This window comes from Tetrapisispora phaffii, chromosome 10 (assembly GCF_000236905.1).
Source record: "Tetrapisispora phaffii CBS 4417 chromosome 10, complete genome".
NCBI lineage: Eukaryota > Fungi > Ascomycota > Saccharomycetes > Saccharomycetales > Saccharomycetaceae > Tetrapisispora > Tetrapisispora phaffii.
This window is the reverse complement of record NC_016529.1, coordinates 675,733-701,599: the sequence shown is the minus strand read 5'-3', so window position 1 is coordinate 701,599 and position 25,867 is coordinate 675,733. Positions and strand designations below refer to the sequence as shown.

At 30.6% G+C, this 25,867-nt stretch overlaps 12 protein-coding genes and 1 non-coding gene across 13 annotated transcripts; 8 read left to right on the top strand and 5 right to left on the bottom strand.

The window, feature by feature from the left end:
* Nucleotides 1-114: 114 nt before the first annotated feature.
* TPHA0J03210 (choline-phosphate cytidylyltransferase) lies at nucleotides 115-1,416 on the top strand (the record flags this gene model as incomplete). Its single annotated transcript, XM_003687526.1, has 1 exon — nucleotides 115-1,416. One exon carries the CDS (start codon nucleotides 115-117, stop codon nucleotides 1,414-1,416), a length of 1,302 nt encoding a protein of 433 aa, XP_003687574.1.
* A 232-nt stretch (nucleotides 1,417-1,648) lies between these two features.
* On the bottom strand, nucleotides 1,649-2,389 carry SKI6 (exosome non-catalytic core subunit SKI6; the record flags this gene model as incomplete). Its single annotated transcript, XM_003687525.1, has 1 exon — nucleotides 1,649-2,389. The coding sequence occupies one exon, from the start codon at nucleotides 2,387-2,389 to the stop codon at nucleotides 1,649-1,651; it is 741 nt and encodes a 246-aa protein (XP_003687573.1).
* An 893-nt stretch (nucleotides 2,390-3,282) lies between these two features.
* Nucleotides 3,283-4,137, top strand: CAL4 (Cal4p; the record flags this gene model as incomplete). Its single annotated transcript, XM_003687524.1, has 1 exon — nucleotides 3,283-4,137. The coding sequence occupies one exon, from the start codon at nucleotides 3,283-3,285 to the stop codon at nucleotides 4,135-4,137; it is 855 nt and encodes a 284-aa protein (XP_003687572.1).
* A 1,274-nt stretch (nucleotides 4,138-5,411) lies between these two features.
* TPHA0Jtrna2W lies at nucleotides 5,412-5,520 on the top strand. Its single transcript has 2 exons — nucleotides 5,412-5,448; nucleotides 5,484-5,520. It is a non-coding gene; the product is annotated as a tRNA-Trp (tRNA).
* A 1,197-nt stretch (nucleotides 5,521-6,717) lies between these two features.
* On the top strand, nucleotides 6,718-9,714 carry BUB1 (protein kinase BUB1; the record flags this gene model as incomplete). The annotated part of the gene is made up of 1 exon (XM_003687523.1): nucleotides 6,718-9,714. The coding sequence occupies one exon, from the start codon at nucleotides 6,718-6,720 to the stop codon at nucleotides 9,712-9,714; it is 2,997 nt and encodes a 998-aa protein (XP_003687571.1).
* Nucleotides 9,715-9,764: 50 nt separating this feature from the next.
* TPH3 (Tph3p) lies at nucleotides 9,765-11,090 on the bottom strand (the record flags this gene model as incomplete). Its single annotated transcript, XM_003687522.1, has 1 exon — nucleotides 9,765-11,090. The coding sequence occupies one exon, from the start codon at nucleotides 11,088-11,090 to the stop codon at nucleotides 9,765-9,767; it is 1,326 nt and encodes a 441-aa protein (XP_003687570.1).
* A 1,256-nt stretch (nucleotides 11,091-12,346) lies between these two features.
* Nucleotides 12,347-13,828, top strand: TRS65 (Trs65p; the record flags this gene model as incomplete). The annotated part of the gene is made up of 1 exon (XM_003687521.1): nucleotides 12,347-13,828. One exon carries the CDS (start codon nucleotides 12,347-12,349, stop codon nucleotides 13,826-13,828), a length of 1,482 nt encoding a protein of 493 aa, XP_003687569.1.
* A 451-nt stretch (nucleotides 13,829-14,279) lies between these two features.
* Nucleotides 14,280-14,822, top strand: CLC1 (clathrin light chain CLC1; the record flags this gene model as incomplete). Its single annotated transcript, XM_003687520.1, has 1 exon — nucleotides 14,280-14,822. One exon carries the CDS (start codon nucleotides 14,280-14,282, stop codon nucleotides 14,820-14,822), a length of 543 nt encoding a protein of 180 aa, XP_003687568.1.
* A 159-nt stretch (nucleotides 14,823-14,981) lies between these two features.
* Nucleotides 14,982-16,124, bottom strand: PEX35 (Pex35p; the record flags this gene model as incomplete). Its single annotated transcript, XM_003687519.1, has 1 exon — nucleotides 14,982-16,124. The coding sequence occupies one exon, from the start codon at nucleotides 16,122-16,124 to the stop codon at nucleotides 14,982-14,984; it is 1,143 nt and encodes a 380-aa protein (XP_003687567.1).
* A 500-nt stretch (nucleotides 16,125-16,624) lies between these two features.
* Nucleotides 16,625-16,906, bottom strand: LSO2 (Lso2p; the record flags this gene model as incomplete). Its single annotated transcript, XM_003687518.1, has 1 exon — nucleotides 16,625-16,906. One exon carries the CDS (start codon nucleotides 16,904-16,906, stop codon nucleotides 16,625-16,627), a length of 282 nt encoding a protein of 93 aa, XP_003687566.1.
* An 894-nt stretch (nucleotides 16,907-17,800) lies between these two features.
* Nucleotides 17,801-22,003, top strand: PSD2 (phosphatidylserine decarboxylase 2; the record flags this gene model as incomplete). The annotated part of the gene is made up of 1 exon (XM_003687517.1): nucleotides 17,801-22,003. One exon carries the CDS (start codon nucleotides 17,801-17,803, stop codon nucleotides 22,001-22,003), a length of 4,203 nt encoding a protein of 1,400 aa, XP_003687565.1.
* A 468-nt stretch (nucleotides 22,004-22,471) lies between these two features.
* On the top strand, nucleotides 22,472-23,878 carry POL31 (DNA-directed DNA polymerase delta subunit POL31; the record flags this gene model as incomplete). Its single annotated transcript, XM_003687516.1, has 1 exon — nucleotides 22,472-23,878. The coding sequence occupies one exon, from the start codon at nucleotides 22,472-22,474 to the stop codon at nucleotides 23,876-23,878; it is 1,407 nt and encodes a 468-aa protein (XP_003687564.1).
* Nucleotides 23,879-23,990: 112 nt separating this feature from the next.
* MSM1 (methionine--tRNA ligase MSM1) lies at nucleotides 23,991-25,685 on the bottom strand (the record flags this gene model as incomplete). Its single annotated transcript, XM_003687515.1, has 1 exon — nucleotides 23,991-25,685. One exon carries the CDS (start codon nucleotides 25,683-25,685, stop codon nucleotides 23,991-23,993), a length of 1,695 nt encoding a protein of 564 aa, XP_003687563.1.
* Between the last annotated feature and the right edge of the window lie 182 nt (nucleotides 25,686-25,867).

The window sequence follows — 25,867 nt, the reverse complement described above, 5'->3', positions numbered from 1 at the left end:
CGAAGGCCTACTGTCGATTAATGGAATATTGTTGCATAAAAAGAAAAAGTTATTCAAATAATAAAAAAACAAGACTAAAAGCTAACAATATCACACATTGTAAAATAGGAAGATATGGCTAATGGCAAGAGAAGATCAATATTGAAGAAGAAGATATCAAATTCTTCATTATCTAATATATTCAGTTTAGGGAAGAAGAGAAAACTGAATGAATTGGAAGATCCGAAGTCTGCCCATATAAATAACGTGGCAGTATCCAACTTTAGAGATAATAATGGTAATAATGATAGGGCTCCGTCAAATTGCATGTCATGGGATGAAGACTCTGATAAAACACAAAAGCGTCAGCACTTTAGTGAGGATAAGAAGGTAAGTAAAGAAGAAAAGGATTATATAGAGAGAGAAAAAGAATTGAATGCAAAATTACCTGAAGAACTTCGTAGATTTAGGCCTGCTGGATATCCATTTAATATACCACGAAAAGATAGACCAATTCGTATATATGCGGATGGTGTTTTTGACTTATTCCATCTAGGTCATATGAAGCAATTGGAGCAATGTAAAAAATCCTTTCTGAATGTCACGTTAATATGTGGTGTTCCAAGTGATGAAGTAACGCATAAGTTAAAAGGTTTAACCGTTCTTACAGATAAACAAAGATGCGAGACACTGAGACATTGTAAATGGGTCGACGAAGTTATCGCTGATGCACCATGGTGTGTTACCTTAGACTTTTTAGATGAGTATAATATTGACTATGTGGCTCATGATGATATTCCGTATGTTGGTACAGATAGTGATGATATTTATAAACCTGTAAAAGAAATTGGTAAATTTTTGGTAACACAAAGAACTGAAGATGTCTCAACTAGTGATATTATAACAAATATTATTCGAGATTATGATAAATATTTAATGAGAAATTTTACTAGAGGAGCTACAAGAGAAGAGTTGAATATATCATGGATGAAACAAAATGAATTAGAATTTAAGAAACATATAAATGATTTCAGATCGTATTTCAAAAAGAATCAATTGCAATTAAATAATGCCCCCAAAGATTTATATTTCGAGGTTCGAGAAATGCTATTAAAAAAAGCATTAGGAAAAAAATTATATGAAAAATTAACTGATAATGATTCTGATAAAGAAAATAATGATGACCCCAAAAAGTTTCTAAATAAAACTCTTACAGAAAGAAAAAGATTGATAGAGGAGGGTGAGACTTCTCCAGCAATTGATTTTGCTAATCAATACACAGGAAGGAAACAGCCCAAGAGTGAAAAGCGATTCATAGAAAGAAATATAAATGCAGATGATAATGTATCCGGGGATGACGATCAAAACGAAGTTAGTGACAATTACTTATATAGTACGTCAACTTCTTCAACTGATTCATCATCGAGTAATAATTAATTTTACATAACAAAACAATCCGATTATGAGAGTGACAGAAGTATGAATTTTAATAATAGACAATTTTTATTTATTTGTATTATGTGATTATATATATATATATATATATATATATTGTTCATATACTAGGAAATCATTAAACGAGTATTTTGTCGTTACAGTAGTATATTGGTAATGCAATCTTTTAATTTCAGTTAAGTAAAATAAGCTAAAATGCAAGTATAGTTTATAATTATTTGGTTGAAGCTTTTATCACTCTCTTATGTGCATGTTTTCTTAGTTCTTCATCCATAAGATCTCTTAATCTATGCGCACCAGCAATACCAATTGCTAAAACACTTTCTAATCGATCTAGTGGTATTTTATCCTCTACAGATAATAGTGATAGTTTTTCAGATTTACCAATAACACCCAATGTAACTGTACTCATTGCATTTTCTTCTAAAGTATTTACATCTAATAAAGGGGTTGTATCAAATAGACCAATTGATATTCCACTCACATAATCATACATTGCGATACCTGCATCAATTAGAGCTAAAGTTATCCCATTGATTAAAGATGCGAACATACCGCCATCTTGTTGCAAAATATGAACCTGTATGCTAATTTGAGTTCTTGGGTATAGATGTAACATGATGTTTTTTTCAAAAGTACGCAGAAGAGCAGTTTGAATTTCTAAAACACGTCTTTCATTTTTATGACTAATTGCACTTCTTTCAAATTTAGAAAATCTGGTTATATTAACAGATACATCCATTGTAGCCTTCAAAGAATTGGCTTGAGAACGTAAGGAAGGTTCCTTTGGGCCTTTCACTAAAGTAATAATCTTATTATTTCCTTGTTCCAGGTATGAGGAACCATCAGCTGCATGAGCATGTGTGTTTATTGAACATTCAAATCTACGCACCTCATTCCATCTACGTCCATCCAATCTTAACCCTTCTGGTGAATAAATTTCAAATCTCGACATTGCTTCTTTTTCTCTTTGTTATAGTTTCAGTTTTATAATTTTTCAACAGCTATCCATATAACTTCGACGTTTAAGTAATCTAATCAATATGGATATGAGGCTAATAGCAAAATTTTTCCAAATTATTGGTTTTAATAGCCAGTGTGAAGATAAAGTACTATCGATATTACCTATGATTGTCTTTTAAGCTATCTTCATAAAAATATAATCACATTTTCAATCACACATAATTTAGTGGCTCTTGATATCAAAAGTTTATCAATTTTTAGAGATGGCTTCACTGAAAATTTTTACGCCGAAAAGCTATGAAGTGTCCGGGTTTACAAATTGTATGGTGAATAATGGTATTATGTACATCCATATAAATATCTTCCAATTATAAAAGGTAAACTTGGTAGACTATATTCATTAAAACGGTCAATTGGTATCACTTAATTTTAAGCGTTGATCATAGCAACTTCTCAGAAACAACTGTGTTGCTGAATGATATCTTGTCACATTTATTAATAAGTAATTCTAGCGAGCGTCTGTCTGTAATGGGATACGTTACGAGCTTGGAATATGCAACTACCATCAAGTATTTAAATTAAAGCATAAATTGATTAAAATATATATATATATATGTGTGTGAATTAAATAAAAATTTTCTTCAGATCTAGAATCTTTTAAGTATTTAATTAGGAAGGGTATCATTGATGTCTGTTATGCGTAGAATTCGTACCGTAGATCAAGCGATGAGTTGAAATATTTTTGAAGCGAATTTACATCTTAAGCAATTAACAAATTACTATTGTATGCAATTTTTGTCTCAAGGTTGGAGACTTTTTGAGAATGATGCATAAACATGACTATTACAGCTCAAATATATATATATATATATAATCATAGGAACTATGAGAGCTTCTGAAATGGGAACGAAAAATTTAGATCCTCAAGATATTGTAAACATTGAATTACTTGATTTCGACAAAAAGAATCGTGAAATCAATGATTTTACCAACCGTCTATCATCTGGAAACAATCCAGCTGATTCAAAGTATATCACCACCTGTATAGATTATTTCATTAATGTAGGGTGTCTGGTAATGGATATAATGCATTTTTGTTATCACATTGAAAACACCGATAAATATATTGTTGATAAAGTAATTCAGAAATCGTTGCAGAATTCACGAAAAATGTTTCAAGCTGTACTTGATGTTAAAGAGGCAAGACTACTGGAACTTAATAATAAATATGATGAAAAATATGTGTTAGAGCAAAATGAGCAAGGGATCGTGAGAGATACTTCACGATTATCAGATTACAGAAAGATTTTTGATAAGAAATTAATTACAACAATACAGCGTGAAGTGGAAATCATAATGGGATACTGCAATGTTCTGTTTGAGAAAGAAAATGACAAAAAAGTAAGATGTCAACTTATTCTGACAAACATACTTACTGGTCTTATTAACGCCAACGTATTCCTACAAAAAATTCCAATTAAAAGTGAAATAATGAACGATACACAACTTGAATTACGTTTGAATATATTTGTTACTGATATAGTACGATCATGGTCTTCTCAAGTGGTAGTTTTTAATCAGTTTGTATTCGATGAGCTGTGTCAAAATCAGAACATAATAAGAGAATATTGCGCAGAGCAAAAGGTTGAAATTACCACAGAAACATTGTTAAAAAATGTAGCTGAATTTAATATATTCAGGAAATGGTTAGGAGTAAATGTTTGGGGAAGCAAGGCTTGATATTATTCTCACAGAGCGGGGTTTTTCATTGTATCATTATCATCTTTCAAGCCCATTGATTAAGTAATACACTGACTGGTTTTTTATTTTAAATATTAACTATAATACATAAAATAAGATTTTACCTGGGAACATATCTTCCTTATATCTGAACGAAAGGGTTTGAAATTGAGTGTTTTTGTTAGAATTTGACGAAATTGCTAGTACTATTATATATAGAGTGGGTACTCATATGGACTTTTCCAACTTAAATAAATAGTGAGATGGATTTGGTCAATAGCACAGTATTATTATTAAGATAAAACAAGTGCATAATAATATTTTGATAAACAAATACTTCACGGAATTAAGATTTTTACGAGATCTAGTTAGTATCTTCTAGTGCAACAAATGAGCTTAAATAAAAGCAACAAGTAAATAAGAAAAGCAATTATTTACTTGATTATTTACAGACGTTATATGTCTTTGTATAGATCACATTATAAAATATTGATCGACTACTATTACTAAAGTACGTCGGACTTAAATAACAATGCTATTGAAGAAAATGAGATCACATTGATTGCTGAGTCACTGAATTTCTATTTTAATGATGGGTACTAATATTAACGAATTTATGACAGGAATGTAATACAATAGATAGACAGATATGATACAGACTATTATATTAGAACGGATGGGAAGCGCTGATTCGCAACTTTAATTATTCTTGTTATATTCAACAAAGCTTGATTCTTTTTATTATAAAGTATATAATATATAATAAAATAGTGTCAGAATTATTGTAATGTATGTGACAGAACTAAGAGTTTATGACACTTTGAGTCCAGAACTAATAGATCACTTACTAATGGAAAGAAGGTCTAGAACAATCTTCCAAGTGGTAGGTGAAAATTTCTCACTACAATGTAAATAGCTACGTGATAAACACAAATGTAAAATACATCACTAAAGATCTTAGGAGAATGACTGAACACGTAATGTGTTCATTCAATTGTGAGATAACTCATATATTAAGAGGACATGTAACTCTATATATAATCGTTTGAATATACTAATAAAAGACCAATCGATTATTTAACTATTACGAAGATGGACTTCTTGAAAGCAACTAAAGTGACTAACGACACTAACATAGACGTTGGTACTAACCAACATAAGCTTGTTTCTCCACATTTTGTTGTTTCAGGTTTACAGGAATAACAATTAGTAATGTTATATCATGATCTACTTCTTTTACCATCATAGATTGAAATAAATTTCACAAAATAGATGAAGCGGTGGCTCAATGGTAGAGCTTTCGACTCCAATTAAATTCTGGATTATAAGGAGACAATTGCAATCGAAATCGAAAGGTTGCAGGTTCGATTCCTGTCCGTTTCATTTACTTTTTTTTTGGTAATTCTGTAAATTGCAAAGATTCAAACAGCTTTCCATTTAAACTTCGTTCTTCGAACACATACATATTACAAGACATAATTTGCTTCCTATCGTAGTGCTTAAATTGATTTGAGGAATAAAACTTTTATTTTTTAACGCCTCAGAGTGACCTTCTTTGAATTTGGTACAATCTTTGGAACATCGTTCTTAATCAGCTATCCTATAATGGGTTATGATTAAAATGGAGTAAATACATAAAACAAAAACCAGAGCGAGTTCATCAAATGATGTATCATAACTCCTTCGAACACAAGCGATACAGATATGTCATATTTCATTTCTATTGAGAGTATCTTTGATTACAGACAATGTCCGATCCCGTAATTATTCCTTATACATGTAAATAACATTAAATATTAGAACCAAAAACCTATATCACGCCTTCTATAACTCTTCAATTTAAATTGCAGAATATTTAGAGATCAAGAGATACAAGGGTAAGTGATCGAACGCCATCGACATCGACTGTCGTTGTGTATAAGCTTAATTCGGTAGTCTTCATGTTACCGCAACGGCTATTTTGTAATCTGGTGAATTCTTCTTCAAATATCACATACTCATATACAATGCATAACAAATAATATAAATTCTTATACAGAAACCCCTCTATTTATATATGAGTTGTTTCATTCTTAATTAATATTATGCTCAGAGTTCTAGAACTTCAGTTATTACTACCATTTAAAATTTGTCTACAAATATTATATTGGTGACAATTAAGAATCTTATCTATAAGTTCTCATATTCCTGACAGAATCACATTAAATTAAAAGTTATACAAACATAGATCTTCTAATCCCAATTGAACTACATTTGTAAAAATTATACATTGTTCTTTACGATGAGCTTAACACCATTACATATTTTATTACCTTTTTTTGGTGTCCGTGCGCAACAAACTCAACTATAGATTTTTATAATCAAAACAATTAAATCGTCAGAATTTGAATCTTAAAAATGAAATTTTGTATTTAATTAGAAATAATCTCTATTTGTATATATGGATTCCAAAGCATGCTAAATAACAGATCTACACGTATTTAAATATCTTTAGCATCACGTTGTGTTTAGAAGGTTACGAAGATTATCATCCTGTATGCTTCGTGCCCGTCACAGGTATCTTTCTCTTATTGTGCATGAATGACTGAATATTCGACTACTTTTAACGATATTGAATCTGAGAAAGAGAATATCCTACCTTTGAAGCAAGGTAGATCTGCTTTGCATTTGTCGCAAATGTTACGACAGGATATGTCTCAGTTAAACTCAACAAAAATAATTTTTGAAAAACGATTGATGGAAGAGCTTGAAGAAATGGATGATCCTTTGGAACTTTACTTGGAATACATCCAATGGATAAATGATGCATTCCCTCAAGGTGGAACATCCAAGCAGAGTGGGATGTTAGATTTAATGGAAAGGTGTTTGATGTATCTAAAAGATGTAGATATTTATAAAAATGACCCAAGATATTTAAAAATTTGGCTTTGGTACATCGATCTGTTTGCTAGAGGATCGTTGGTTGATATGAAAGATATATTTGTTTATATGTATCGTAAAAGGATTGGGGTAAAGTTAACCTTATTTTATGAAGAATTCGTGAATATATTAATGAATATGAAAAGATTTAAAGAAGCCATGTTCATCTTAGAAAATGGTTTGGAAGAAAATGCAAGACCATTAAAAAGATTACAAAAAAAATATGATGAATTTAGTGAAAGAGTACGAGAACTGAATATTGACTTAACTTTTGATAAACTTAATTGTAAACATATGGAATTACCAGATTTGCTTAAAAATTTCGAACCTCCAAAAATGGTGTTAGGAAAAGAAAGAGATGAATTTATAGAAACATTCCAAGAAAGCAATAATGTTGAAAAATTACAAAACAATAAAATACAAATATTTCAAGATGACGCAAATGATTCTAATAATATATTAATAGATAAAAATGATGGATGGGATATGTTGAATCCCAAAAATGTTCGAGAGAAGGAGAATAGATTACAAAGTACAATGTTGGAGTCTGGAATTAATGCTGGAAAACTTAAACAAAGTATTGATAGTATAGAAGATGCTCCGATTATCAACTCTAATCATAAGCACGTCGGAAAAATCTCAATATTTCAAGATAAAATTGGAAGAACTGATCCTGTATATAAAATAATTGAAATACCTGGAAAGAAGACTGAAAAAATTGATGTTAATTTCAACTTAATATATCCTGGTGATAATGAAGAATACTGTTTTGAAGAATTGATGGCTATTTCAAGGAATGTTTTTGAAATACGGCCACAAAAACATTTAATCATGAAAGACTCACCACAAAATAAAAAAATAAAAACAAATATTGAACAGCCATTTACTGAAAAAGACATTGACAATTCACCAGAAATACCTTCTATTATTAACCAGATTGGCAATCTGCAAAGCTCAAATAGCAACTCTGCTATAACATCTGCTCCAAACTCTCAAGAACAAGTTGAAAATGTAAATTTTACAAAAACATCAATATTGCCATTGAATGATACTGGCAATAGAATTACTCCAAAAAAAGAAAATACTTTAGGAATTATGACAGCTAATAAACTCAATAACTCTCCAACTATAACCTTCTTTTCAAAGAATGCCATTAATGAAGTTTATTCCATGTTTAATCAAAATTATGAGGGACCAAATAGCTTGGGAGACAATGACGAACATACTGAGAATAAATTTGCATTATATGAAAATACCCAAGAGTTTACTAAACAAAATCTAGATGATTTGACTGAAGTGAAAAATGTGGCAAAAAATAACTTAAATTCTCAGAAATCAGTTGAAGAAGATACAGAAACTTTACAGCAACAAATGAAATTACCAGAACAAAAGATCGAAACAAGACAGGAATACAGAACCTCTAATACCAATAATATGATGACCCCGATTAAAGAAAATAAAGAAAGTTTCTATTCTACTTCCCAAAGCTCACCTTTTTTAACACAACCTAACCACTATAGAAACAAAAATTTAATTATTAATCCTTTGAGCATTGAATTAAGAACTCAATTGTTGTCTAAACTTACTTTACCTTTAAAGTCATATCAAACTTTCTATGATTATAAGCAACCATTGAAAATGAGTGCCTTTTTAAAAAACATCCATAGATTAAGCATTTCTGAAAACAAAAATCCAATTGTTGATTTCAAGAAGACTGGTGATCTTTATTGTATCAGAGGTAAATTAGGGGAAGGTGGATATGCTACAGTTTATTTAGCTGAATCAAGTACAGGCCGTTTAAATGCTTTAAAAGTTGAGAAACCTGCAAGTAAATGGGAATATTACATTTTAAAACAAATTGAAAAAAGATTAAAGGGTGATTCTATATTAAGATCTATTATTCAAGTTAACTCATTGCACTGCTTTACTGATGAAAGTTATCTTGTCTTAAAATATGCCGATCAAGGTACTTTACTTGATTTGATTAATCACTACAAAAATAAAGTTAATCAATCTAAGGATATTGGCATTAACGAAATTCTGTGTATGTTTTTCACTGTTGAGCTGATCAAGGTAATAACCAAATTACATTCAATTGATATAATACATGGCGATATAAAGCCTGATAATTGTATGATTCGATTTGAAAAATCTGAAATTTCTATGGGTTACAAAGCTGATGGATCCCATGGTTGGAATTTCAAAGGATTGTATTTAATCGATTTTGGAAGATCGTTTGATATGCAAATACTTCCAGAAGGTACAAAGTTTATTGCTGATTGGAATTTTGATGATCAAGATTGCTTAGAAGTCCAACAGAAGAAAGAATGGAGTTATGAAATTGATTATTTTGGATTAGCTAATATGATTCATTATATGTTATTCGGGGAACCTATTTCATTGAATACCAATAATCATGGGAAACTGAACAAAAATTTTAAGAGATATTGGCAGAAAGATAATATTTGGTTACCGCTATTTGAAGTTTTAATTAACTATAATAAAGTGTATTCAAATTTTGAAATCGAACGTAAACTGATTGAAATTCAGAAGGATATAGAAGAATTTTTAATCTCTAATTCAATTAATAATAACAGATTTAGAAATGAAATATTTGAATTAGAGAACGAATTGCATAGCATTAACATAAAAATATAACATAAAAATAATATAAATATATTATATTTATGTATCAATGAACGAAGTAATTATATATTATCTACTAATAAATCTGAGACTGAATTCATAGAAATTTGAGCGGTGGAATTATTCTGGTTGTCATCTATTAATGTGAAGTCATTAAAAAATTTTTCTTGTAGTACAGCATCAACTATTCTTGTTGAATTTGGACTAGGTAATGCGAACATTATCGACTCCCTATCACTTTTATCTATTTTAAACTTATCTGGTCTACCATATTTTTTCAAACAGTCAATCATAGGTATTAACATTCTCAACAGAGAATCCATATGAGAGATACCATCGTGCGGTATTGGTTTAATTATTAAACCATCTTTATAGTTTATTAAATTTAAGTCAATCTTTTTCTTGTTAATCTTTTCGGTTTGAATTGATGAAGAAATTGATAAATTTGAAAGAGAATTCTTTGAAGCAAAAGAATTCTTTGAAGTTTGTGTAATCGCGCTTACCATCGATATGTTTCTCTTATGCAGTTTTTCAGCTGGATTTTCATTACCAACATTATCTGAATTTAAAGATGAAGAAGTTGAACTCCTCGAAATGCTTTCAGACCCTGAATTCACAATTTTAAATGTACCTAATATCTTCACCGAATCAATACTTTCTATGTACTTAGTTGCATTGTCATCTTCCAAATTACTTTCAGATACATTTAAAAATAAGTCTGTGACGTTCAAATTATCAACAAAACCAATTAAATTATTTTTCTTTAGAGATTTCTTGTCTTCTTGGTAAAATTTAATTTTTATGCCGTTTCTTTCATCGTTACTATCTCTATCTATATGACACCAGCATTTTATATATTCATTAGAACCGTTTAACTTGATATAGCACCAATCTTTATAATTAAATTTATTTTTAGAATTCAATAATATATGAATATCATTCAATTGGAGTCCAAATTTTGAGATTAATATACCAGTTAAGTATTTTTGAGCAGAAATTGATTCGAAATTTGAAACTAAGACAGTATTGTACAATTTCTGACAATTAGTGTATGTCACGGCCATATCTTCGAAAGTAACTGAATTTGAATCTAAATTCAAGAAGACGTTCAAGTCCACTAGTGAATTGATAACAACTTCACCATTAATCACAACAGAGTTACCTTTTATTATGAGATGACATTCACTTCCGTCCAGCGTGCAGATGTCATCAAAATAAATTACATTTTGTAAATTTCTGAAAAGTTTAACAAAAGGTTGAACGCTCTTTAACGTATCAAAAGCAATAACATCGTTACCATAAAAAGCAGTTGACTCAGTAGTTTTTGTAGCTTTAATATTTACATCATTCGAGCCCATTGGCTTTTTCAAAATCTTAAGAAAACCCATTATTTCCCTTTAATACGTGTATAATATCTTATCCTGTGTCTAATTCACTTTACCGAGACCTTCTTTTATAATTATACCTTCTCAAACCAAGTCAGTTCAAAGAACTTTGCGACACTTTGAACTTTCAATTTTCAATGGGTTAGAAATTAGAAGGAATTATTAACAATGTAATTGCATTGTCGTCAAAACAAAAGATCAGATTCACTTTTATTTATCTTCATGTCCACACACACGCACATATATATATATATATATTTACTCATTATCCAAACCCAATTGATTACTATTGAATTTCTGTTATTAAGTAACTTTGACTAATTAATTCACGCAGTTGTACTTTAGTTTCATACCTTGGCCCTTTAAACGACATCTATTCCACAAAAGTCCGAAAGAAAATATCGCAGTACGTTTAAAAGGTTGGATATTGTGAAAACCTTTTACAATGTCTGCCACATCACCCAACAATCTGTTTAGCTGGTCCGTCTCGTCTGCCTGGCAATTGATGGAACAAACCTTTGTAACTGCACTTGGCAATGATGTTGAAGGCATCGATGGGTAATAATCGATCTTATATTTTGGTTTGGTTTGCGATTAGATAAATTTGTAAAATTGTTCTGGTTATTTCGAACTGTGAACTTTGGGTTTCAGCCGATGGTGGTGCGATGAGGAACAGTTTAAACGAGATTTTGAGTGTTCTGAATTCGTTCATATTTGAATCGCAATGTACTTGCAATTGCGCTGTATATGTGTATACAAGCTCTGAAATTTGATGCGATGAAGTAAACTTGGTTTCACGGAAAAAAAACCACAACAACTTATGGAATCATTCTTTAGAGAACCTAATTGCAGTAGAATTATATGTAAGACACGTAAACACCTTATTTCAGCCTCGTCATATATCGTATAATTACAACTCCGTCAAGGAGAGACATCCAATTTGTCTTCTTGATGCTTTTACTCAACCTTTTATCCATACTTAATCTATTGACTCTTAGCCATTTACCGCCTAAACATCTCTTCGGACATCAGAAATATTCAAAAAATTGAAAGATCTTAAAGTGAAATGTATATTTTACAGTGATTCCTATTTTGTTTGTTTGTACTGGGCTTGTTTTCTCTTCAAGAGACATCACATTTGATGTACTGTTGAGTTAAAGGTACAATTGCAGTCTTCAAGTTCTCACATTTGGTGCCCTCGCAATCACTCTTCGCCTGAACACTAACAACACTCATAATAAATACATATTCGGTTTAAAATGGAGGTCTTTTTACCAATCAGTGGGGATTCTACAGTTGGTCCAGATTTAAGATCTTTTGATGAAATAGTTGCATCTCATAATGAAAGGAAATTTATTGTTTTTGATGAGTATTTGGATTTTTATTTGAGGGTCAAAAACGAGAATGTTAGAGTTAAAGGCTTTGTCGTACATATCAATGATAATAAATTAATATCTTTGGATTTTGACGAATGTTTCCTTAAACTTGATGGAGTAAACAACCAAGGATTATACAAACTGAATAACAATTTCTTCAAGACCTATTTGTTCAAATCATCAATTGTCATGAATAATGGCCATAATAATAAAATAATTTTCAAATTTTCTTATTCAAGTGAACCCAAGAAACAACCTTCTAATGATGAAAACGAGATGCCTCAATATTTACAATCATTTCAAGAAGTGAACTTATTGGATGAGTTAAGCGCTGCGCAAGCTACTACGAAAGAATGTAATGTCTTCACTAAGGGCAAAGAATTCTCAGTGGATTACCCAATTTATTCACCGTTGAATATGAGATTAAGAAATATTACCATCTATGAGAATAATAAAGATAGAATTATAAATAATGGTGTAATGACAAGTTATATGAACAATTTCATTCTCACATCCTTAGATTTGCAAGTATCCCAACAATTGAAACTATTAATTGAGAAATATTTTGATAGAACAGAAGAATATGGACTAGTGTTTAATACTATTAGATTGAGTATTTCAGATGATGATAACTTTGATGAAGATTTAGTGATAAAGCCGATAGATGATTCAGATACGATAACACTGCCTATAAGTGTATTGAATAACGATAGTTATAGTATAATATACAAATTACCAGAACTTTTTGTAAATTCCACTGGTAAAAAAAACATTAAAGTAAAAGTGAATATTGATTATAATTTAAAAATTAATAATAAATTGAAAATATTTGATATTCGCACCACATGGGGTAGTGACATTTCACTTAAACCAAATGCTTATAGCGCCTCAGCGACTGCGACTTCAAACATTCATTCCAACTCATCGATGAATTTAAATGGTCTGTCTAACTCTTCTTCACAAATGAATATACAGACACCAAGATTAGCAAGTGGAAGATTTATAAATTACAATTCAATTAACAAATTAAACAATATTTCATTTAAATTTCTAGAGAATAAAATAATAAAGAAAAAAGGTGAAGAGTTTAAAGTTATATTGCAAATAATAAACAACTCACAATTTCCATTAAACGCAGTAGTTTATTATAATAATCCAACAAAGAATGTAAAGAATAATGTAATTTTACTATCCAACGATTTCAAAGTCCCAATAATACAACCTAATGAGACCTATTTTGTGAATTTAAAATTTATTGGTATATCTGAACAGTTCGTGCAATATCTAAATGGGTTGAAACTATTAGATTTACAAACTAATGAAATAATAGAAATAGGGAATTCACTATCCATCTTAATCCAATGAGAGAGAGAAAATAATAATATTTAAAGGGATGAGACGGTTAGTGCATGTATTGGACGTATAATTTGGAACTGGGCATGATTTATAGAGTAACAAATAGTAATACACACCGTTATAGAATCAACGATTAACATATATACTTCATCTTATAACTTATGTGTATGCGTACATGTGCATGTGTATAGGCTTATAATCATATAGATGCCTTTTGTTTATATATCATTATCAACGACTGTATGAAGTAACCAAATTTTTTGAATGAAAGGGGAAACTTTAATCTTTAACAACAAGATATTAAGAAATCAAGATATAACAGAACACAGTCTTGTTAAATCATGATTAAAGGATAACATAGGAAGACCGATTGTCTTTGGTTTGTTTAGTTTTACTTTCTATTGAAAACAAATTTAGAGATTAATTGATAGTTTTGCCTACATCCGCGTTCTATTATAAGATGTCTGACGAAATTCATCAGGACGTTCCTCTGGAACAAGCAGATGTTGTTAAGGAGTTTGAAGAACAGTTCCCTGATATTGAAGATGTTCAACCGTCACAAGTGAATGGTGAAGCTTCTACAGCTGGTGAGCAAATGAGTGGTAATGATGCTGAATTGGAGAGTGGTGAGTATACATACCAGGAAGCCGGTGAAGCTATAAGACAATGGAAAGAGAGGAGAGATTTGGAAATTACCGACAAAGACAGAAAAGATCAACAAGAGAAAGTGGAATTAGAAGAAGATGCAGTAAAGTATATTGATGATTTCTATGAAACTTATAATAAGAAGAAAGAAACTAATTTAAAAGATGTTAGAGCCGAAAATGATCAATTCTTAAAGAGTAACCAAGAATTTTTAGATCAAGATAATACTTTTTGGGATAGAGTATTGCAATTAATCAATCTGGATGATGCTGATCAAATTAACGGTAGAGACAGATCTAGATTTAAGGAAATTTTACAAAAAATGAAGGGTAAAACAAATATTCCAGGTGTTAACTAATATACTCTTTTACATATGGAGTAACGAACTTTCTTTTTTTGTTTTTATGTACTTGTTATACATCTTTGGATATGCCAATAATTATCTAATCGATCGTAACTTGAAGTAAATATAGGCACAAAAAATAAATTAATAAAGAATAAAATGCATTGTTTTGTTTTAATGTTTGTAATTATAAATAGCTAGTTGCGCAATTAAAAATGTGGCGATTTTGTTATACATACGTCTGTTTAAGAGATCTGTTTTCTGTAACCTGACAGTTAAAAGAGATCTCAACATATATTTTATTACTCCAGTTCTTATGTTCATGTCCATGTGGTGATCATTATTACTACCATTCAGGATCATGAAACTGAAGAAGATTAGAACTGATGAATGGATATTAGAAACTTTGTTTTTTTTGTCTCTAGATGCAAATATCTTATAGACACTTTGTCTCCAAATTGTCCATTTTAAAGTTGGAAGTATATTTTTGACGAAAAATGAGTTAAGGATCTTATTAATGATTGTTTCTTTATTTGTTATATCATATATGTCTTGATTTTCAATCAATTTGTCCAACAAAGGTTTCCAATTCAAAGAGAAAGAAGATTTACTTCTCTTATGCAAATTTTTATTGTGGGCATATCCTTTTGTTGTATCTGTATTATCAAATTGCTTTCTATGTCTGTAAGCTTGTACTCTCTGTTTAATTATATTGTACAGTGACAGAAAATTCCAAACGGAATCAAAGATGATAAAATCTCTGATGTAGCTTCTCTTGTTGAACAATAATTTATATATTGTGGAATCTGCCTGGTGTTGTTTTGCAATGCATGGTATTATTAAACTTAGTATAATTTGTTTGAGACTTAATACGATGTTGGGATCTAACTTTGACCACTTCTTAATGACGGCTAGATTATTGATTAGATCGTATATCGACTCTGTAGAAACATATGACAGCAACCAAGTCGAAATATTGCTTCTACAATTTAATAATGATACAAGCACAGTTGTCTCGAAAGGAATTAGTTGTAAACCTCGGGATTTATCTTTCTTAGTTATTGAAGTTAAAACAGGATAGAGCAATGAAAGTAGTGAGAAAACCTTATGAGTTTCAAAAGCCTCTTTTAATAATGAACTAGATATCTTCTGTTTACGAAGTTTCACTAACAACAGCACAGTTGTTAAAGCTGATATTTTTGCTAATCTTCGTATGCCAAGCAACAACAATGTTTTCCCCTTGTTCGTTGAACCATCTCCAAGATCGAGGCAAACATAATTAATCAGTTTTCTTATATATTTATTTTGGTCTTCCATAAAATAATGAATGCAGTCTCGTTATATTCCCTGAATCTAATCTCCTTATGTGTATATTTAAAAGACAACTATCTATTATTCAGTTTTTACCGTAATGACATTTTATATTAAATTTATTTGAATGCTGTTAAAAAATGTGTTAAAGAGAACGCATATATAGAAGAAAGAAAGTTTATTAATAAAAAGATTGTTTATTAAGTTGACTAATGATTATTTTATTATTGTTTTAATAGGATGTCAAGTGTATATGATTATAAGGAATATTTTTTTAATTTCTTCAAACATCCATAACATACATCTACATATAATTACAAATACGTACTTTCCGTGTGTAAAACCCATTGAATGGAAAGTTCTTGTGAGATGAGAGATGATTATTAACATCTACCCTAATATCATTCTTGTATGCACATCAAAAAATATATAAGGAGACGAGAAGAGAGAGAGAGACGCATAATAATCAAATGAATAATGATGGTAATTGAGAACCATTAATGTTCTTACTTTCTTTTAAATTTACCTTTACCACCTTTTCCTAAAGCAGCTTCTTCTTCTGCCAGTAAGGCTTCTCTTTCACTCTTAGCCCTTAGCTTTTCCTGTTTCTTCTGTTCTTCTAACAATTTCTTATTATTTACCTTTTTAGAACCTTCTTCCCATTTAGAAGCCTCTTCAGCTTCTAATTTCAACTGTTCTTGCTTACTCTTTTCTCTTTCTTGTTCTCTCTTTCTGAAAGCACCTTCTGCCTTCTTTGCAGCACTCTCTAGTAAAACCCTTTTACCCATCTTCACATTCTTACAAAACAGTACTAATTAGTAGATATAGTACTTCTTAGTTATACTAACGTAACGTTAAACTTAACCCAAAAACCCTAAAAACCGAACGTAACTAATTAACTAACTAAACGACCAAACCAAACAACGTAACGTAACTTAAAATTTAAATTATAATTATATATACTATATATATATATATATATATATATATTAATTTTCCAATTATAAAACCTTAGTAGGATAAACCCATCTACTAATATTTTAAGAACCAACCACCACACCCATTAGTAATTTCAATTCAGCAAACTTTTTCAATCTACTCACAATTGCTGAGAGCAACAAGAGCAAGATAATTGAAATAAGGTGTCAGTTTCTGGCATCGCACATAGACACACAGAGAGACTCATATACACATATATGAGTGTATATATTTGTGTATATGCTCATGTCTACACACCATGAATGCTGATGTTTTTACGTTATTAAGCGAAATGGAAACTTATTCGTTTCAATAGAGCATACACTCTATTAGTGTTTCTCATACAAGGTTGAGTGTGGCCATACAAATTGACATAGCTAGTCAATGCCAATCAATTTACGATAATTGGAAACTGCTCTTAACAATGGTCACTCAGCAAGCATCAAGTGTGCTAACTTGATTGTTTGCCTTCACTAGGTCTCTTCATCTTCATTATCCTCTCTTCTTATACAAAGTTGATCTTAGTTTGCAGTGCAGGTTCAAGCTGCAAATACTTGTGTCGGTCTTCGACGTATGTAATGATCTTGTGGGTTTCTATCTTCGATCGTTTTTGTGGTTGGCGGCTTTTTTTAAGAAGTTATATATATCATAACAGAGAAGAACAAATCAATTTCTATAAACCACTTCTATATAAGTAAAGATGAATGGTGCATGGTTCATGTATCTCTCTCTGGATCGAAGACAACAGGCTAATTGGACGGTACATTGAGAACGATAAAGAAAATTGCATTGCGTTAGGGTGGTTGTTAGAAATCATGCTTATTAACATCAGGGGAAGTAAAGAAGTGAAGAATGAAAGAAAGGGAGGGGCGAGAAGAAAAGTGGTGAGTATTGGGAATAAATATTGGCGTTTAAAAGGTAAGAAACAACTGATGTATGCTCCATCATTGGAGTTGAAAATGACGATAAATAGTATTAAAAACATGGAATACGTAAAAGCTTTTAAAAAATCAAATATAGTTTGTTTGGCTACAACAAATACTTATTATAGTAGAAGAACAAAAGCAGTGGATTCTACAATTGCATATGGTGCTGAAGCATATTTGAACACTCCATTGAGTTTAAATTCGGGAAATCTATCACCTATGTCTCCATCAGATAATCATAATACACACATAGATGCACTTGGACATTTAAATAGTGATGAGATTAAATTTCATGAAACTTTAAAATTGAAATTACCAAAAAAATTGACATCGAAGTGGTTACGAGTCATTATTTATGATGTCTTACCTTCAAATATTCCGTTCTCGTATATTAGCCAGCAAACAGATGCATCAGTGACTTCATCAAACAACAGTAGTATTGCCATTAATCATAATCATAATAATAATAATAATCATAATAATAATCATAATCATAATCATAATCAAAATAATAATAGTAATAGTCTTACTCTTGTGACTAGTGACGATAATATCAGCATTAACAGTGTTTACAGTGATAGTCCTCGTGAAGTAATGAGAGTCGATTCATATTCAAATTCAATTAGGAACATAAATTCAAGTACGGAAAGAAATGCTTCTACATTATCTTTAACTTCAACAAATTCAAATGATAATAGTTCACCGCATCCATTGGATTACAAAAAAATATCCAGCAGAGAAAAATATTTGTATTTAGGTGAAGTTAAAGTATCACTACTAGATCTATTCAAAACAAAGGATAAAAAAAATAGTTATAATTTCCAAAAAAGTGTAGAGTCATATAAAATTTATGACAAGAGAAGACAAATTTTGTTAAAAGGTACAAATAGATTAAAGGATAATAAATCAACTTTTCAAGTAGGTGATATAGATATGTCATTTAAACTGAAATCAATAAGTAAGAAACAAGACACTTTCGAGGCATACAGTGAATTATATAATAATATCACTTCCAGTTTGAATTTAAAGTTAGAGAAAAAAAATAAGTTAAAGTTATTACAAGCAAAACGTAAGGCTTCTAGTGCTGCAAAAAGTACTTTAATTGATATGCCGAGTAGCTCAATTTCTGAATCAAATATAAATAGAGCATCATCCAATAATGAATTAACTGATTCCCAAATAATAAATAATAGAACTGGTGGGAGCAATAATGCAACAATGGAAAATACTATACTATCTGAAGTGATTACAAATCTAAACTCAATTGGAGAATCAAAAATTTCAAGAAATGCTAATAAAGTTAGCATCGAAGATGACGAAAATGAAATTGCGTATGATGGCATAAATGGAGACGATGATGAAATTATTTATGAATATGATATTGATGATATGGATGATTTGGAGGATATTGAATTTGCAAATGATGTAGATGACCTAGATGAAATTGCTGATTTAGAGTCATTTATCAGTGAAACTAAAAGTGAAGAGAGTCTCATTCCATTCGAGGGTGTATTTGATCAAAATACTATTCGTGATACAATAATATCTGATAAATACGATTTGGGGTCAATGGTAACTGCCTTAGATGAGTATGATATAGTTGACAAAAAGGACGTAGCAGATATAAATGAAATTATTAACGACTTGGATGAAGAGTTGGAAGATGAAGTTGAAATAGTTACTGATGACTTCAGGTTAAATCAAGAATCTTATGATGGAGAAAATGAAGAAAAATATGATATAGATTATTCGGATGAAGAAGCTGCAGAAGATGAAGAATATTATAATAAATTTTTGGAGGATAATGATGATTATTCTATACACGATGAAGCTGATGATATTATAGCATATAAATCACCAAATAAGCTATTTAAACTAAAGGGTAAAAGCAGATCTAGAAGATCTTATAGAACCAGTTTAAACAGTCAACTAAAGAATAATTTTACTTTAAATAAAAAAATTCACTCTGCTGGTGTGATATTTATTGAAATTACTAAAATTCAAAACTTACCGCAATTGAAGAATAAAATATTAAGAAAAAACTATGATATGGATCCTTTTGTTATTGCATCATTTGGTAGAAGAGTTTATAAAACTCCTTCCAAAAAACATTCATTGAATCCTGTTTTCAATTCAAGAATATCATTTGAGGTATTTCCTAGGGAGACGCACTTTGAGCTGAACTTCAAAATCATGGATCAAGATTCTTTTTCTTTTAATGACAATATTGCCGAGTGCAGTTTAAAATTAGAAGATATAATAAAAGCCCAAAATCGTAAACATGATTGGCATACCCATGAAATCCCATTAGAGATGGGAAATATATTGCATTCGAAGGACTTGAATACCATTAGTGAAGATTTGTCAATGACGAAACCCCCCAAACTATCAGTCAGGGTTAAATTCATACCATACTCAGATTTAAAAAAATATTTCTGGATTAATGTAGTAGAAGCGACATCCACTTTACAAGAGTATGATATTGCGCAAGTGATGACGTATTTAGATAGATTAGGTTCTTTCTCACTAAAGAAGGCTGAACATTTCTTTGATTACTTTGGTTTATTGGCTTGGAGAGGGGATGTATTAACAAAAGAACAATTAATCGAGGTTCTGCAGCAGATGAAGAAAAGGTCAGGATTCAATAATATTTGGAAATGCCCACGATGTTTACACTCCCTTAAACCGACTAGGAATATGAAAAATTCCAAAATCACATTAGAAAATGATTTGATTACACATTTTGCTATTTGTTCATATTCCCAGAAATATAAATTGTTAAAACCGTCGTATGTTTCCACAGACTTTGCCTCTAAGAGATGGTTTTCAAAAGTGTTGATTAAGTTAACTTATGGTAAGTATGCGTTAGGATCTAATAATGCAAACATTCTTGTTCAAGATAGAAATTCTGGGATTATTTTAGAAGAAAAAATAAGTGCACATGTCAAATTGGGTATGAGAATTATTTATAATGGTAAAAGTCCAGAAACCAAGAGGTTTAAAGTGCTGCTTAAAAAGATGTCAATAAAACAAGGTAGAAAATTTGACAGTCCATCATCTATTAAGCAAATTGAACCTTTTATAAAGTTTCATTCTTTGGATATGTCACAGTGCCAAGAAACAACATATACAACTTTTAACGAGTTCTTCTATAGGAAATTGAAAGAAGGTGCAAGGATACCAGAAGGTGAGACAGCGAATATATTTGTCTCGCCTGCTGATTCTAGAAGTGTTTTTTTTTCAAGTATTGATGACTCAAAAAGAATCTGGATCAAAGGTAGTAAATTTACTTTGAGAAAGTTAATAGCAGACTACAAACCTAATACTTTTAAAGAAAATTCAAGTAGTGTTGCAATATTTCGCTTAGCACCACAAGATTATCACAGATTTCATTCACCATGTGACGGTATCATTGGTAAACCACTATATGTTGATGGCGAATATTATACAGTGAATCCGATGGCAATTCGTAGTGCCTTAGATGTTTTTGGTGAAAATATTCGTATTATTTTACCAATATACTCAGAGGAATTTGGGGAGGTTCTTTTTATTCCGGTTGGAGCTATGATGGTAGGATCTATCATATTAAGTTGTGAAGAAGGTCAAAAAATTCATAGAGGTGATGAATTGGGTTATTTCAAATTCGGAGGATCCACTATTATCACAATATTATCATCTCAAAATATTATATTTGATTCAGACCTTCTAAAAAATTCATCAGAACGAATTGAGACCTTAGTAAGGGTGGGGATGAGTGTTGGCCATACGCCTAATAGCCAAGGTTTCAAAAGAAGGCAAAAGAAAGTGACAAATCCAAAGGAGATTGAGAGTATTAAACGTTCTATTAGCGTTAATCAAGAGTCCTCGAATTTAGTCGGCAATGTCTCCTGGCAATTTAAAAATTTAAAGAAATGGATAGAAACAGAATATCCTAATATAGGAGGCAATTCAAATGACGAAGTCACAGAATCATCAGAGTGATGAGACATTGGCTTAATATTAGTCAGCATTACTGTCGCAATATCTTTCATATACGTGAACAGCTGTGACACAATAAATAATAAACTATATACTATGCATTTAGAATGGGATTGACTAGCATTAATCATCTTGGATGAAGTTTTAACTAAATACATATCTCATTCTTTTAAAAGTTGGTTGGGTTCATTCCTGATTTTTTTTGATTTTTCAGAGGGTTCAATTTTTTGATCTTAAATATTATTTATCGCGTTTTCTTATTTAACGTGTTTCAATATTTTTCAATAAAACAAATATAATAGTAATCGTAATTTATCCCATCGAATAATTTCATCAAATAAGTTTTACTTTATAAGTAAATTTAATAATGATAATTTCATTCAATTGTGTTTAAAATTACTATAGAATTCAACATTTATAATTTCATCTAACTGAAGCCCAACAATTAATCATAAGACAGACAGTGACAGTATGGATGCTCTATTGAAAAAGTTTAATGAGAATCGTATAGATACAAAATTTAATATTTTACAGAGAGCCTCAATTGAGCAAGATTATAAATTCGACGAGCATTTCTCAGTAGATCTAAAAGATTATGATTCATGTGGTCAGTATTATAAGTTTTATCAAACTCGTCTGAGGGTTTTAAAAGAAAGAACAAGAAATCAATGTTTAAAAAAATGGGATGCTGGATTCAAATTAAATGGTAAAACTGTTGTGGAGAAGAAGAAAGTATTAGATATACAGGCCAATCAACCATGCTGGTGCATAGGTACCATTTATTGTGAGATGAAATATAAACCAAATGTTTTAGAAGAGGTAGTTAACGACACTTATGGTGCTCCAGATTTGCTTAAAAGCTACACTGATCCAGATGGCACTGACGAAATTATGTTAGAAGATGAAAGTGGTAGGGTATTATTGGTCGGTGATTTCTTACAATCAACTCCATTTGTTACGGGAACAGTGGTAGGTTTGTTGGGTATGGAAGCAGAGGCCGGTACTTTTCAAATCCTTGATATCTGTTATCCTAGCGAAGTTCCACAAAAGGAATATCAAGTACCAACTTCAGATGAAGAAAAATATATTGCATTAGTGTCAGGATTGAATGTATCAACAAATAATCCTGAAAACTTAATAAAACTACAATTACTGCAAGAATTGTTAATGGGTAGATTACAAAATGAAAAAAGCATCTCAAATATTGGTAAATTACTTATATGTGGTGGATCGATAGATCCTTCTAAAAATAATAGTAATAGTCAAAAAACCATGGAATCATTGATCACCTTCGGTAATTTTCTAGGGAATACTTTACAATCGCTGCCTATATCTATTATGCCTAGTACTAGTGATCCTAGTGATAAAGCATTACCTCAAAGACCATTCAATAAGATCTTGTTTAGCGAATTGTTAAAGCCATATTTTGCTGATATTAGTCGTGATCTACTTCACCTAGCGACAAATCCGTCAATCTACGAATTCAACGGCATTCGAATTCTTGCAACTTCAGGTGAAAATATTAGTGATATTTGTAGATATGTTATTCCAGGCAACTCATCTGAAAATGAATCCAAATTGAATTCCGTTGAACATAGATTAGACTTAATGGAATGCACATTGAAATGGCAAAATGTTGCCCCAACTATCCCTGACACATTATGGGCTTATCCATTTATTGATAAAGATCCTTTTATCTTGAATGAAATGCCCCATGTATATATAGCTGGTAACCAACCACGTTTTGGTACTAGGGATATTGAACTTTATAACAAAAAGGTCAAACTTATTTGTTTACCAGAATTCAACAAATCCAGTTCATTGGTAACGTTGAATTTAAAAACATTAATGGTAGAAAAAATGGATATAAAAATATAGACCATTTTATAATATAAAATGAATTAAAAGTTCTATTAAAAAATAATTTTGAGAAAGTCTGCTAGTCTTTCCTATCTATAGTTCAGTAATATTTACAGTATTGTTATTTCATTTATAGTTGTCTTTTTGGGACTCTTTCTATTGGTACGCCTTTTTGAGATAGATTGGAATTCAGACCATAACTCTTATCTGAAGCAAATTTAATATAGTCTATGCTTCTTCTATCTTTAGAAATTTCTAATTTATCCAAAAACTTATTACAGAAAGAATGGATAATTGGTTGGCATAATATAGACAAAATACGAGTTGTCTCTGTACAAATAAATATAATGCAATCTTGCTGGGTTGGTGTCATTTTCCAAGGCGCTGAGTGCTGCATTAAAGTGTTAGCATCAAATAAGATCCCCCAAATTTCTCGTAATAGTGAGGAAGTATCATACTTTTGTAACTTATCATCCATAATCTGTGGTAACTTGTTTAGCTTTTCGAATATGGAATCAATTTGTCTAACAATATCTACATCATTCAGGAATTGGCCTTTTATATATTTTTCTGGGTTTTGTTTACTGGTAATGTCACTGACTGCTCTACTAATGTTGAATTTTTTACCACAGCATCTATTTATCAAATTACCCCATTTAGATACAAACATCTCCCTTGCCTCATACAGTTTTTCTTCCTGGAAATTGCCATCTTCCTCTAATTGTGAATTTTCAAGCAAAAACCATCTTAATGTATCTGCTCCATAGTAATCAATCATCTCTATTGGATCGACTACATTTCCTAAACTTTTTGACATTTTTACACCATTACATAACCAGTGGCTATGTATAATAATTTGTTTATTTAAAGGTAATCCTGCTGCCATCAAAAAACTTGGCCAATATATGGCATGAAATTTCATTATGTCCTTACCGATAACATGTGTTGTATTAATCCACCATGTTTTTGAAGGATGGACGGTACAATCCTTATTCGCTGGTTGATGGAGTAGATCGGTTGCTAATTCATCATTCTTCAATTTATCAATTCCGCCAATTGAGGTTATATAGTTGCATAGGGCATCAAACCACACATATATTTTTTGATCAGGATCATTTGGAACAGTTATACCCCAGTGTAGCCTTGTTGCTGGTCTTGAAACAGATAAATCTTGTATATTATTACTATTTTTTAACTCATTTAAAATCTGATCTTTTTTTGATTCTGGATATATAAAGGCTGGATTATTATTGATGTATTCGATTAATCTCTCTCTAAACGCAGTTAATTTAAAAAAATAATTGATTTCAGAATGATAGGAAACTTCATTATAAGATTCTGTATTAATATATTTGTCTGGTGATTTTGGATCTTTTATAACTTTGGACTCAGGATAGAAAGTCTCGTCTGATATGGAATACCATCCAACATGTTCGCCTTTATAAATGAAACCGTTATTCCAACATAATTCCCATAGTTTTTTTACACTTTCAATATGATCTTCGTCAGTTGTTCTAATAAATCGAGTGTAATTTATTTTACCCTTTTCGTTCAATAGAACGAATTCCTTATATAATGTGTTTACAAACAATTTTGGATCTTTGTATCCATTCTTTTCACTTGCATTTTGGATCTTAAAACCATGCTCATCAGTACCTGTGGTAAAAAGTGACTGAGTTTTGTTCAAAGTTTTCCATTTATGAGTAACATCACATAGTAAATTGGAATAAAGGTGACCTAAATGTGGTTTTGCATTTGGATAGTAAATGGGAGAAGTGACATGCGCCACTCTTGTTGACAATCTTCGGAGTCGATTCAATCTCATTATGAATCAAAACATAAAATATCTACCCAGCTTGATCACAAATAGATATACCTTTAATTGCAATTGCATTTTATTTATGATACCTATTTTAGATTAATTGTATTCTCCAAATTTTAATGTTTTCTTATATCGCATCAAACTCATATATAGTCAAAAAATGCTAAAGAGATGTTTCTCACTAT